Source organism: Uranotaenia lowii, chromosome 1, assembly GCF_029784155.1.
Source record: "Uranotaenia lowii strain MFRU-FL chromosome 1, ASM2978415v1, whole genome shotgun sequence".
In the NCBI taxonomy this organism is placed as follows: Eukaryota; Metazoa; Arthropoda; class Insecta; order Diptera; family Culicidae; genus Uranotaenia; species Uranotaenia lowii.
The window spans coordinates 193,233,094-193,248,829 of NC_073691.1; the positions used below are offsets into that span (position 1 = coordinate 193,233,094).

The 15,736-nt window shown below is 32.4% G+C and overlaps 1 protein-coding gene across 1 annotated transcript in view; it reads left to right on the plus strand.

Moving 5' to 3' along the window:
* LOC129741966 (uncharacterized) overlaps nt 1–15,736 on the plus strand; it is a 320,353-nt gene that overhangs the window by 226,843 nt on the left and 77,774 nt on the right. The window contains exons 6-7 of the mRNA XM_055733801.1: nt 286–363; nt 1,104–1,160. Of these exons, the coding sequence (XP_055589776.1) occupies nt 286–363; nt 1,104–1,160 (135 nt within the window). The remainder of the gene's footprint in view (nt 1–285; nt 364–1,103; nt 1,161–15,736) is intronic.

Here is a 15,736-nt window from a genome sequence, read left to right on the forward strand (position 1 = left end):
GCTACAATCCGTCAAAGTGACAAATAAAAATCATTAAGGTTTGAACAACTTTTTGAGTTCGAGAAATTCGAATCACATCTGTGTTAAAAAAGAAATAATGCAAATTAAATATGGAAAACTGATGAAAGGAAAACCTAAAACAGAAAAATAATGTTCTTAAGTTGAAAAAACTGACCGTAATATCAAACACATAAGTATGTTTATCAATCACCTCATAAACAACCGACATGAAATAAAATACCAAAACTTAACCTCTCATTCCATTCTCCGACATTTTTCTTGCAGCCACAAAACGAAAGACTGAGACATTTTCAAATGAATGGCGGTGGACCGCAGCCAAGTTTCGAGGAAACCATTCAGAGGGTGAGTTCTTTCCAGTTTCCTGTGTGATTATTTTTTTTTCTTCGAATTTTTTCTACTTGGTTACTCATTTTCTACTTCACACCACACTAACGGCAAAAATAGTTTCCCGGTTATGCATTTTTCTTTCTCGCTCGCCCCTCGTTTCCTCCACACTTTCCACAAATCGTTGCTCGGGAGCTTTCCAACTTACTAACTAACTGTCACTTATTCGACATTGTGAAAAATTAAAGCCAACACAGTGCGAAAGAAACACTTTCGTTTCAGCGTATTTTCGCTCCAGCATTCCTTGGGCTGGGAAAAAAAGACTTGGAGCTAAAAAATTCCAAAACTGCACAGAAGCCGGCGAACACGATAACAAAAAATTAAATTTGCTATGTGCATAAATATTTCAAGTGGGGCGAGGAAAGAAAGAAGGCAAAAGTGTTTCAAATTCATCCCCCCTTTCATTACTGGGTGCCGTTGTTTTTTGGGGTTTTTCTCCGCGCCACTCTCGGTACTTAGGGATGTCAAATAGAAAAATACAACTTCCGGGCGCCTTAAATTGTTTCACTTTGGGTGCCATTTGCATTTAGTTTTTATTGTTTTTCGGAAGCTTGAGTTTTTTTTCTCTCGCTCACTGTTTTGCCACTTGAGTTGGTGAGGTAATTTTTTCTTTTCAGTCTAATTAATTGTCGCAAAGTTCAGTGCGATAGTTCCGATCAATTACTTATTATATATTTTTTATCTTTTTTAAAATTTAGCTCAAAATTCAGGAAGCGTTAAGGAAAAAGGAAAAATTTCAGCGAGAGCACGAAGAGGTAAGTGTGTTTGTTTTCCATCTTTGTGTGTTGTCCTTCGATGTGTTTGTTGACTCCAAGTTTGTGTGAATGTCTATTCCCCAAGAAATCCAAACCCACTTTCCGAAAAAAAATTCCCTCAAAATCTTCTGAAAATAAAAAAAAATGTATAAAAATAAAATCCCAACAAATTAACAATATCTAAACGTAACTTTGAAGCAAAAGTAAATTTTGACAATTTTGTCAATTTTGTCAATTTTGACAATTTTAAAAAATTTGACAATTTTGACAATTTTGACAATTTTTAAAAATTTTGACAATTTAGACAGTTTTTACAATTTTGAAAATTTTGAAAATTTTGACAATTGTGACAATTTTGACAATTTTGACAATTTTGACAATTTTGACGATTTTGACAATTTTGACAATTTTGACAATTTTGACAATTTTGACAATTTTGACAATTTTGACAATTTTGTCAATTTTGACAATTTTGACAATTTTGACAATTTTGACAATTTTGACAATTTTGACAATTTTGACAATTTTGACAATTTTGACAATTTTGATAATTTTGACAATTTTGACAATTTTGACAATTTTGACAATTTTGACAATTTTGACAATTTTGAAAATTTTGAAAATTTTGACAATTTTGACAATTTTGACAATTTTGACAATTTGACAATTTTGACAATTTTGACAATTTTGACAATTTTGACAATTTTGACAATTTTGACAATTTTGACAATTTTGACAATTTTGACAACTTTGACAATTTTGACAATTTTGACAATTTTGACAATTTTGACAATTTTGACAAGTTTGACAATTTTGACAATTTTGACAATTTTGACAATTTTGACAATTTCGACAATTTTGACAATTTTGACCATTTTGACAATTTTGACAATTTTTACAATTTTGACAATTTTGACAATTTTGACAATTTTGACAATTTTGACAATTTTGACAATTTTGACAATTTTGACAATTTTGACAATTTTGACAATTTTGACAATTTTGACAATTTTGACAATTTTGACAATTTTGACAATTTTGACAATTTTGACAATTTTGACAATGTTGACAATTTTGACAATTCTGACAATTTTGACAATTTTGACAATTTTGACAATTTTGACAATTTTGTCAATTTTGACAATTTTGACAATTTTGACAATTTTGACAATTTTGACAATTTTGACAATTTTGACAATTTTGACAATTTTGACAATTTTGTCAATTTTGACATATTTTGACAATTTTGACAATTTTGACAATTTTGACAATTTTGACAATTTTGACAATTTTGACAATTTTGACAATTTCGACAATTTTGACAATTTTGACAATTTTGACAATTTTAACAATTTTGAAAATTTTGACAATTTTGACAATTTTGACAATTTTGACAATTTTGACAATTTTGACAATTTTGACAATTTTGACAATTTTGACAATTTTGACAATTTTGACAATTTTGACAATTTTAACAATTTTGACAATTTTGACAATTTTGACAATTTTGACAATTTTGACAATTTTGACAATTTTGACAATTTTGACAATTTTGACAATTTTGACAATTTTGACAATTTTGACAATTTTTAAAAATTTCGATAATTTTGACAATTTTGACAATTTTTACAATTTTTAAAATTTTCACAATTTCGACAATTTTGACAATTTGGACATTTTTGACTATTTTGACAATTTTGACAATTTTGACAATTTTGACAATTTTGACAATTTTGACAATTTTGACAATTTTGACAATTTTGACAATTTTGACAATTTTGACAATTCTGACAATTTTGACAATTTTGACAATTTTGACAATTTTGACCATTTTGACAGTTTTGACAATTTTGACAATTTTGACTATTTTGACTATTTTTACATTTTTTACAATTTTGGGAGTTTTTGACAATTTTAAAAATTTTGACAATTTTGATAATTTTGACAATTTTGACAATTTTTACAAATTTCATATTTTTGAGAATTTTGGCAATTTTGACAATATTGATTAGTGTGAAAATTCTCAAAGCTATGAGTTGTTATTTTTCTCTTCAAAACGAAATTTTGAACAGTTTTGTTATGTTATTAATGCTTCAAATGATTCACAAATTTTTTTTCTAACATTAGTATTGATTTTCCTATTGTTGTCTCACAAATTAAATGGTTTTTAATTTTTTTTTTTCATTTCATTTGTCCAGCCTCCTTTCGCATTGAATCGAGTATCAATCAACTATAATAACTCTCTTTTTGTTTTCTATTCGTTTTCTCACTCTTTTGCCAAAATGTTTTATGTCTCCGCTTTTTGGAAAATATAGCGACATAATTACTGCAACTCAGCTTCAAATTCTCCGTACTGGATTCGAAGTGAACAGTTGTAAATTCGAAACCAATCTACTGCCTGAAAGTAATTCACAAAATTTGTCAACAAATTATAAATGTGTGCTGCCTCCATTTTTAGAAACCTACCAAAACCTCCAGAATTTTTTACTATGCGCTTTTATATCAAGAAGCTGGTATAGACAAAAAAAAACGGAAGAAGGGAAACCGTACAAACCGTACGCTGACACCCTCGGGTGATTAATGATAACGAAAATTCCTGTCCACCTTTCGAAGGAACCTGAAAATGGAAATTAAAGCGGCTTTTTTCATCATTCGGAGGTACAATCATCAAGTGAGAACTTTTCCTTTGGGAAAATTCACCTAAAAAAAAGTAATAGAAATACTAGCGTTCCGGAAATGCTGCAGGAACAAAACAACCTTCAACCAAAAATCAACCACACCCTGGTTTGTTTGCCAGCTTTCATTAGCGAAATGTAGGACACTTTTCTAGAAAAAAGAAAACCTGGACGGAATCTTAGAAAAAAGGCAAAAACATCAACTTGATGGTATGGTGAATGACCGGAAGTGGTCCGTTGGAAGAAAGCAAGAAGGAAAGTGTTGCGTTGCCGTTTTTTTTTTTTCAACCCTTTTCTTGACATTTGTGTTCCTTTTACTTATGCAAAGAAAAACGACTCCTGGTGAAAATCTGATTATCGCAGGACCGACACCGACCATTGAAGAAACGTGACTTTCCCATATGTTTTCTTACAGAATGGGAGAGCTTTTGGTTTGAAGTTTCTTGCCGGACTTGCCATGCTGGGTTCATTAAAGTTTCAAACGCAATAACCTTCTCCTATTTTTGGCTTTTTATTTCACCTTTTGATAGAGGTACGAACTATCGTAGGTTCCTTCAGTATTAATGAACATTTGTTCTTCGCAAGAGGGACTGACACTTGGTTCAGTATAAGAAAAAATAAAATTAGAAATAATAAAATTCAAAATCAATTTTGATAACTTAAAGTATTTAAAATTTGACCTTAGTTTTGATAACGCTGAAAAAATTCCTTTTCAACTGATAGTTTGAAAAAAGCCTCATAAATTGGATTTAAGAAAAAAATTAAGTCACAAAAGGTCGATTTTTGACCAAAATTTGTTTTTTTTTTCAAGACAACACCAGATTTCTATTTATACATTTTAAAGTAATTTCGCATCAAAATTAAAATGTCAATTTTTCGAACCTCCTTTAGTCTCTCTTTTGGTGATTTTTGAGGGTGATAAAACCTTTGATTTCAACCAAACAATTTTTTATTTAATTTTTTTTTAATGTCCGTTATTTCAATATCTGCTGAAAGTCTTTCTCAAAGTAAGCAACAACACAACTTCTTCAGCTTTCTACTTCGCACTTCTTAAAAGTCATCACAATCATCCATAGATGTTCAGGATAAGGCACTCACTAAAATGCCTCTACGCCAATTCTGAAGACAAAAAACGAGATCCTTAGAGGAAAAAAGTCTTTCGCTAAGCAACAAACTTTTGTATACAAATAAAACGAGAAGTAAAAACAAAACATGAATAAATGTAGAAAACAGTCGACTGAAATGGAAAGCTTCCAGAAAATATTTAAAAAAAACATTGATTACACCAAAGAGTGGCTTACCGCTTTCGATTGGAGCGGTTTTTTTGAAATCAAACTTACTCATACGGAACTACAGAGACAGCGAGTTTCAAAACTCCAATCCAAAAAACCTGGAACCGAGTCTAGCCAGCGAAGAAGAACGTGGTGTGTATCAAATGGAGATTTCTGCACGGATTAGTGTGTGTTGACTTCCGGTAGACCTTCTCTCGAATCATCCCCCCTTTCCCCACTAGCTTTCAGTCAATCTGTGTAGAGAATCCTTCACCGCGTTGCCATGCGCCAGGTCATCACTAAAATAATCACTAACCCCGGACTAAGATCTGAATCGAACTAGAACGTAACTCATTGATTGTAATCCTCAACTCTGATGAAGGACGACGACGACGACTGATTGGCACTTGGGTAAACAAATTTGGCGGATGAGTAGCTTCCGGGGGCGTCTGACGTCGTTGTTGTGGCGAAATTTCATGAACCCCGGTTTGTCCTGGTCCCGGTTGCTGGAAATCCTCTTCGGCATCCGTCCTTCTAAGCGGCTTAGGAACTTTAGCTGTGCATCGAAGTTCCACCCAAAGTTCGTAACCAAATTCACTTGATGTTTGGTTTTTCCCTTGTACTTTCTGCTGGCTAGGGGATACTGGGTTTGAGGTTAGAAATTGATTACTTCGTTTCAGTTTTGTGGAATTTTGCTGAGAAGATTCTGAAAACTTTTTTGATTTGAAAGATTATACACCTCCAATTTTTTTCATTTCAAATTCATTTTTTTTTCATTTTCACTTTTTTTTTAAATATTCATTTTTTTTTCTTAAAATTACAATGTTTTTTTTTTTTTGTTTCGATTATAGTCGTTTTACCATCTTTATGGCATTCGCGACTTTATCAACGTTACAGTTGGCGGATCGTTATTGAAAAACTTATCCGGTACAACTGTGTTCGATGTTTACTCTTGGGCTCGAACTCGCGGACATCGGCTCAGGAGACAACAGACTTGCCAACTGAGCTATATCACAAGCCCAAAAAATTACAATGTGTTTCCATCTTTCTCTTCAATGACTCGACGCAATCTTAAGCAAATTTTTTTGTTTAAAGCTACTGGATCTTACTTCCCAAAAGATTTAAGCTAGAACAGTCACAGTTCAGTAGCTCGGAAATTGGGAATCAACTCCCGCATCCTTCCTTCGAGTAACCGAAAGACTTCAGCTCTGAATTAGAAATCTCAAACCACCATGACATTCACTAATGAAATTTATTAAATCCTTCACCCTGCCAGCTTCTAGAAAAACAATCTCTTTCCACCGAAACCATTCCTCTTGACTCGAGGGATCCGAGGAAAGGGGGGATGAATCAACCCTCTCCGGTGTTCCGCATTCCTTCCGGTATAATTACCGCGCTCTGTTTCGCAAATTCTTCTAGAAAGGATACCACCACCGTTAGGTCCAAATCGATTTTCTCTCTCCCCCTCCCTCTTATTCAGCTCAGAATTGTTCCAAGAGGTTTCAATGATCAAAATTCGTTGGGTGCGTGTCCTTGTCCGTCTCTCCGGTTTGCTGTCCGTGCCAATATTTGTCTCAGCAAATCAGATTTGTGTACGGGGGTGGCGATAAAAGAAAACAAAAACATCGATTCCACGAATCCGAATGGCGATGGCGACGTTCGTTTTCTTGTTTGAACAACGATTTTGTAAATAATTAATCTTGTTTTGTCGTCCCCGAACCCGATAGAACACCAAATTGTTCAAGTTCATCCCCCCTTACCCCGTCGCGTGAGTCGCAAAAATTGAACATCTGCCGACTCGACTGTTAGAATAGAAAATTCAATTGAGGTCAGATTTGCTCGATGTTGTCTAGTTCGTTGTTGTTGTTTGTTGTTCTGACTGATTAAAGTTGCTATTTTGTCATTTGGATAGCGTGAAACTTTCTAACTTTCCCCCGATTTTGATTGAGAACGAAGCCTTTGTGAATAAACAAAAATCAAAACCTTATTTCTTTAGTGCATGTGTTGACTAGTGTCAAATTATCTGAACGTTAGTAAACATTTTTTGAACGGATAAAGTTTTTCAAGCCCTGTTTGATGAACGATCTTCCCCCTTCAGTTAAAGTTGATTGATTCTCGGAATGCGCTCGAAAAATAGATTACCTTTTATTTTAATTGTTTTATTTGACTAATTTTTTTTACTCAACTATATTTCAAGTATATAACATGAACAAAGTAAAATAATATAAAAGTGTATTCAACACGAGTTTGCTACTATTGCTTTTTAATTACAAATTTATTCAAAATTTATAAGATGTAGGACTCTTGAACATTTAATCATTTCACAAGCCAATTTCATAAACTGTAAAAAATGCTTGCTTAGTCACAAATATTCAACAAATGTTGAATGAATCGATATTTGGTTTCCGTGTTTGAACTCACTGCAGTTACTTAAGATTTCAATTTGCTAAAAATTTTAAACACTTGATAAGTTAGTTTTTTTAAATTTTTTTATTCTTAAAATAGTTCAAACGAATTCTCTATTTTATGTTGTTGAATCGTATCACGAAACTCTTTTTTTCAAAATTTGTGAACTTGGGCCTGATTAACCGAATTCCTCAACTTCAAACTGCGATTTAAATTTTCTGGTCGCTTAAATTTGTTCGTGAAAATCTATTTCATATAAATGTTATGAATAATTATTTCTTGCCTGCTGTTCTTGTTTTGTGATTGAACATTTATATGTCCTAAGAAATTCTTCACATGATGATAGGACAAAAATAAGACAATTTTTAAAAATGAATTTCTGTCTGTCTCAATGACTGTCTGATTTACGTGAACCTTGGCAGGTGAAGGCTTCTGAGGCCGGGGAAGGTAACTTTTTTTCTTACTGGAAGGGGTCTCTCAAACATAAATAACACGTCTTCACAACTCGAGAACTGATCATTCAAATATCACCAAAATTGGCATGGAAGTGTGTTTCGGTACAAGAAATGTTTTGATGATAATTTGGAACCCTTTCCATTTTTGCAGTGAGGGAGGGGAGCTCTACTACATTTTTGTTTTAATAAATATGGCAACTAATCAAGCAAATTCAACCAAATTTGGCGTGTAAAGGAATTGACATAAAATTTGACAAATGTGGTATGAACATGACGAAATTTTTTTTTTGAAAATAACAAAATTATGACAAAAAAATAGAATGACAAAAATCCAAAAATCTATTAAAAATAACAAAATTATGAAAAAATTTGGAAATAGAATGACAATAATCCGACATAAATGAGTAGCTCCCAAGTATGACAAATGCGACAATGAAATTACAAAATTGTGCCAGAAATATGATAAATGCGGTGAAAACAAGACAAAATTATAACAAAAAGTCTGACAACAATGAAAAGAATATGACAATAAAATGATAACAATCTGACAAATATGACAGATGACATAATTATGGTATGAATATGACAAAAAACTGACTATGAAATGACAAAACAGGACAAAAATCAGACTAATATGACATATTTGATGAAAATATTACAAAATGATTTCTAAAATATGACAAAAATGTCAAAAATCGGAAAAAATATGGTGAAACTATGGCATAAACATGTCAAAACAAAAAAAGTACAATGACAAAAAATGAGAAAATATTTAAAAAATATGACAAAAATCTTTCAAATATGAAATCATAATTATATCAAAAATTTGACAAATGTGATAAAAATAAGACCAAATTATGAAATAAACCTGACAAATATGACAAAAAAAAATAATACAAAAACTGCACTACAAAATGACAAAATCATGACAAATATGGTAAAAATATGACAACAATCGGACGTCATTTTGTCATTTTCTTACAAATGTATGTACAGTGTTTAACATAAGGCTATGATCATTTAGTATCCGGGCAGTTACAAACGTGTGTATTTTAAAAACCTATCATTTGATCGAAAAACTTTCTATGGAGGAAATGAAGGTGTTAATATGACATTTAATATAAAAATATAGAATAAAAATATTTTCCAATGATTTCAAGAAATACTCTTACTTTTTTATAAAATCTCTTTTTTATATTTGCACACTTTTTTCAGTCATGTATTGATCTATTATTTTTACCACAGAAGCAAAACCTTTGCAAAATCATGATATTTTACTTGAACTCACCTGGAAAAAGCAATTGGAATCTGGTTGGAACCTTTTCATGAGTAGGCACCTCGAAGAATTTGATCTCTTAAATTCGGTTTTAATATAAATTTCTTTGTCCATCAGAACACATCTGTCACATTGCATAAAAATCGGTTGCACAGATTGCGATCTATTGAACTGCTCACTATTAGTTATTTACATGTTGTCTACTAATCGAAATCACTTTTTGCCTGCCGGAAATGGATTTATTGCATTATTTAAGGAGTCGGCATTCAGTTATCCCCAATAACCATAGACTTTTTCCCATATTTAAGATCAAGGGTTGCACTCCGGTGGTTGGTTTGAACTTCGTGTGGATCCAAGAGTGGCTCCTAATACTTCTTAACCATTTGGTCCGAAAGAAAATCAGAAAAAATCAACAGTTCATGAGCTTTCAAGTCAACAATGAAGAATTTTCGAGGCGCAAAATGCGTAAAAGGGGCGACTTTGTGCAAAATTATTTTAACCATGCCTTTTTGTATCGTAAATATCTCAAACACACGTTTATTTAAAAATCTGTCAAAAATAGGCAAGATAGTCCTTTTAATAACCAACACAAGGCTACTAAAGTTTTGCATATCCGAGCTTTAGTAACGTAGCTATCGCCGAAATAAAGTGCCCGGATACTAAATGATCATAGCCTTAGTCGGATTTTTTTATTATTTCATTGTAAAATTTTTGTCATATTTGTCAGATTTGTGCTATCGTATTTTTACCACATTTTTCATATTTTTGTCCGGGTTAGTTTTTCCAATATCAATTTTATGTCATATCTTTGCCATATTTTGTCATTTTGTTGTAATAATTTTGTCATATTTTTACCACATTTGTTTTTTTTAAATTTGTATCATGAATATGGCAAGTTTTTGTTATATTTGTCATAGTTTTGTTCATTTTTTACCACATTTGTGATATTTTTGTCTTAACTTGTCAATATTTTACCACATTTCTCACCTTTTTCTTAAAGTTTTGTCATGTTTGCCAAATTTAAAAAAATTTGATATGTTTTTATCATATTCGTCAAATTTTTGATATTTTTAATTCTTTTCATTGTATTGTAAAATTTTCATCATATTTGTCACCATATTTCTATGATATCTATAGTTCGAGATCCCTTCCGGTAATGGAATCAGATCTTGGAACCAAATTTGCTGATCAAATTTCAGAAGATAAGTTTAAGTCATCTTTGTATTGCAATTCGAAACTACAGCTGCAGCTCTCATTTAATATGGTTTCTATAGAATTATGTTTTAATTTGATTGAAAATAACTCCCACAAAACAATTAAATTTTGAATTATTTTCAAAAAATGCTTATATTTTATCAAAAAAATCGAGTCAGATACTGAAAAAAAAAACATTAAATCAGATAAAATTATACATCTGTGATTGAAGAGATAAATGTGATAAAAAAGTTCAAAATATTTAAAATTGATAAGAGACGTTAATGAAACATAAATAATAATTAATTTAGTCAAAATTTTGGTGAAAATAAATTTAATTAAATTTATTTATTTATTTGAGTCTTTGACTACTGCCATACACACTGAATATTAAAAACTAACTTAAGAATAAGATTACAATACTATTGAAAATTAGTTAAAAATTAGTTTACATCACGGATTGCACTTTCAAACGAAGATTCAGATAAATGAAAGTCAAATAAGTGTGAGACAACATTAAAAGCTTGACAACAGCGGTGTAAGGGGTGATTTTGTCCAAATACTGTTCTGCTTCTTGGCAACCAAAAAATCAACTGATTGCGAAGTTGTCGAGCTGGAGCGTAGAGGTTAAAACTCTGGAGCAGTTGGGGACAGTCAACAGCGTTGGTCAAAATATCGTAGATGAAGATTCGTTGCAGATAATTTCTTCTTTGACTCAAAGGCGTCATTGATAGTAGGCCACACCTCTCAGAGTAAGGAGTTAGCCGTACGGGATCTTGCCAGGGCAGACGGCGTGATGCGTACCGCAGATTTTTTTTCTGGATTCTTTCAATCCTGTCGCTGTGGACGGAGTGGTAGGGTGCCCAAACTGGAACCGCATATTCTAAGACGCTGCGTACTAGCGAGCAGAATTAAGTTTTCAATGCGTACGGGTCTTCAAAACTTGACGTATTCCGACAAAGAAAACCGAGCAAAGCAAAGCCTTTGGCTGTAGTCGTCGCAAAAGCTGGGAAAAAGTGAGCTTGTGATCAAAAGTAACCCCAAAATCTTTTATGGAGGTTACTCTTGCGAGTGAGCTTCCACTTAAAGCGTAGTCGTAAACGATTGAGGATCTACTTCTAAAAAAGCTTATGCACTTACACTTACCGCCATTGACTTACATTTCATGTATATTGCACCACGCCAGTAATCTGTCGATGTCATCTTGAAGCGCAGCGCTTTCCACTATTGAATCTATGATTCGATAGATTTTAAATTCATCAGCAAACAGTAGTTTCGGTGATTGAAGGCATGATGCTAAATCTTTTATAAACAGCATGAAGATAAGCGGTCCTAAGTGGCTGCCCTGCGGTACACCAGACGGCATGTTGAACACAGTAGAGTGGGTACCACGAATGTTGATAAAACCTCGACGGTTAAGCAGGTACGACGACAACCATTTGGTTACCCATACAGGAAAGCCGTAGCGAGTAAGTTTTTCTATGACGATTCTGTGTGGAGCTTTATCGAAAGCCTTGGCGAAGTCAATGTATATTGAGTCCACTTGCAGTTTCTTACATGTTGCGGTATGCAGTTCGCTGGCATAGCACATTAAATTTGTCAACGTTGACCTTTTCTTGACAAAGCCGTGCTGGACCTCCGTGAGTAACGGGACAGCTGCAGTATACAACCTTTCGTACATCAGCACTTCAAAACTTTAGAGAAGCAGCAAAGAATTGATATTGGTCGGTAATTTTCCACACGATGAGCGTTCCCAGACTTATGAATTGGAGAAATAGATGCCATTTTCCAAAGAGCAGGAAAGACACCTTCCGATATCGACAGATTGAAAATCATGCTAAGTCGCGTGGCAAGTGATACAGCAAGTGATCCCATCAGGCCCCGAACCTTTCAAAGAATCCATTGATACCAATACTTTACCAATACGGGCTGTGGGAGTCTAATGTCACGGTTTTGCAGTGTTACAAAGTAATCATTAGTGCAGTCTAGAGAGAGTGAGCTATACACGCTACTGAAAAATTCGCCAAACAAACCAGCAGAATCCTTAACGCTTTCCGATGTCCGTTCTTGAAACGTTACTGAAGAAGGAATAGAATTTCCGAGTCGACGACTATTGGTATATTTCCAGAAAGAAGAAGGATACTGTTTAACGTTACGCTCGATGTTCAAAATATACTGATCAAAGGCAGCGTTACGAATTGCCGAATATTCAGTCTCTAATCTAGAGAGGAATAATTTATTTTCATCAGTCTTGTCTCGAAAGTATCGTTTGCGGGCTTTACGAACAACGTTACGACTTCTCCGAAGTTTAGAGTTCCACCAAGGTTGATTATAAGTCTTTTGTCGGCACAACCGTCTAGGAGGTGTGTGCGCTCGTAAAATCTCCCACATATGGTAGTAGAAGGTAGATACCGCGTCATCTACACTCAGATCTTCAAGCTCAATTTAAAGAACGCCCTTGGAGCCAAAGGGAGTTTAACTGCGTTAAATTTTATTTCGAGAAAACTGTTGAATTTGGCAATTTTCCATTTATTTTCCATTAATTTGTATTTTTATTTCAAACAAAAAAGTATTCAAAAGTTCTTATAATCTAAAAAAATCAACAAATATAGTTGAAAATATGTAAAATTGTTTGGCACTATTAACTTAAAATCGACCATATCTCTTATCCCTTTGGCTCTGAGGGCCTCAAATTCTAAAATTCTTATTCTTAAGTCTTAGTTTTAAAAAAGATCTTTTAAGATCATTTAAGTGAAGCAACAATAAAAAGTTACTTGAGCAGATTCCAATAAGAAAAAATAATAATTTGGATCAAAACAGACATAAAAAAACTGGAGAAAAAAAAATCAAAGAAATACCTCTGCTTTTAATCGATAGTTAAAAAAATTAAGAAACAGAAGTGACCACACGTGGGCAGTTTTCGTAAAAAATAAAAACAAAACTTTAATAATAATTTAAAATTATTTTTCATATTTAATTTTTTTAAATTGTAAAAACTAAGATTTCAAGAAAACTGAAAAATAATTTAAAATTATTATTTAACTTTTGTTATTATTTTTTAGACAAAATTGAAATGCAAAAAAAAACAGAAATAAATGCCAAAAAAATATGGAATGCCATACTTTGTTAGAAATAAAGATGATTTAAATTTGACAAAATGATACCATAGAAAATCCACTTGAAACACATACAAAATGAAAACGCTACAAAATTTGAATACAAATAAAATATTCGAAAGATTGATGGAAAAAAATGAAAAAAGAAAATATGCCTCAAGGCCCTCAACTGGGGTCAATTTAGGACAAAAAATTGAACAGGAACGATGCAAGAATGTAAGGAAACTGGACAAAAAGTCAGATACGAATGAAATAAATGCGAAACTAGAAAAAGCAGCAACTAAATATGAAAAGTTGTAAATAAAAGAAACTTTAAAATAAGTAATACAACGAAATTAGCTAGAAAAGGAAAATAAAAACATGAAAAATATGGTTCATTAAAGGAAAGCAGGGTTGCAAATGTGCTTGATTTTTCAGAGTTTGCTTAATTTTTCTCATTTTGGTAACCTGATAAGCTTTCACTTTCTCCTGATTTTAGGAAATAAGCCTGATTATGGCTGATTTTTTCATTTTCAAAGAAAATTATAAGTTTCAATCAGCAAAATGATTTTCCTTTTAACCCAAATCGGTCCTAGAGTGTCAATTTGACACTACGTATGAGTTTAACTTTTTTCAAACAATCCCAAATGAAAAAAAATCTTCTAAGGACCCCAATGAATTCATGATACATTTAGATTTGCATCATTACTTTTTATGGTTGCTCCTCCCAGAAAGCCTTGACAAAAAAAAAATCTCTTAATGATCTAAATTAAGGTTGCCAGCTTTTTTCAGCACGTGTTCGGGCAGGAGCAATCGGGGCTATTTTATATAAAAACCTGAAAAAATCCGGGCATTGGATTCCAAAATTGACAACCAAAATCCGGGCAATATCCAGGCAAATTTTTTACTGAAACCAAAAATTCCTCAACAAAAATCATGAAAAAAAATTAAAATATTTTCATCAAAATTCATCGATAGATTTAAAATCGTATTAAAGGCTTCCAAAAAATCTTTCATGATTGTTTTAATAAAACTTGGTCAAAAAATTTCGTTGTGTAGGTATTGATTAAATAATTTAACAACACAACTTGTTTTTTTTTTGTTTGATTTGCCAAATATAGTAACAACATCCGAGCAAAATCCGGGTATTTTTTAATGAAATCCGTGCCGGACTGTTCCCAAATTTTGTATCAAATATCCGGGCAAACCCGGATAAAACCGGGCAACATTTATCTAAATTATTAATTTAACTCTCAAAGCTTAAAAGCGCAGTAACTCGATTGTTTCTCAATCGTACAAATTGTACATTTTTTTTCCAAATTTCCAGTTCTGCAAAACATATAACGTTATTCAAATACGATACTTAGGCAATATCCAGCTGCAATCATTCGTTTTCATGTTATTCAAGGTCAAATAAAAATAATCTGAAAAATACTCTGGAAAAAGGCTGTCTATTAATCAACAACAAAAATCAATAAGTGCTTGAAAAAGCTGATATTAGAAGCTATATGTTGGACATTAAGATGTTTTTTTTGTTAAGATCTTGGTCCCAAAAAAGTTATAAAGAAGTGTTGAAATCGTTCTTTTTAAACGATCATCCGCTGGCATAAATTAATCAACATGGTATAAATATTGGAAAGTGATAATAAGGACCCTGTCCTAAGGAACGGGTGGACTTTGGGGGTTTAACCCTCTTCCTTGGGGGTTCAGAAAAGGCTAGCGAGATATTGTACTGTAAACCTAAAATTTCAAATTCTTAATCATGCAATACTGACCTAGAGATGATGCTTAGACCTCAAAAGTAATCGAAGGTTTAGAATTCAAAGTTATCCAAAAATTACTTCGATTTTTGATAGAAACGCATGTTTGAACATTAAATTTTAAATTAAATTCCAAGGCTCAGAATTCTAAGTTTATTCAAAAATTATTTCGCTTGTTGATAGAAACTTATTTCTGAATATTAAATATCTAATGAGATTAAACTCTTCCAGGGGTTTCGGTTTCATATAATCTAAATCTAAATCGTTTTTCAGTTTTCATATTCCGTATTTTGTATCAAGATATGGATCCTTGATTATCTGCTCGAACCATCATTAGAAAATAGAAATGAAAAACTGCTTCGAAATCGTTCAAATTTGGTTTTGCATTTCTTCGAAAATTTGACTCATTATTTTTATGACATAAAAATTTGATCAAATTCTTAA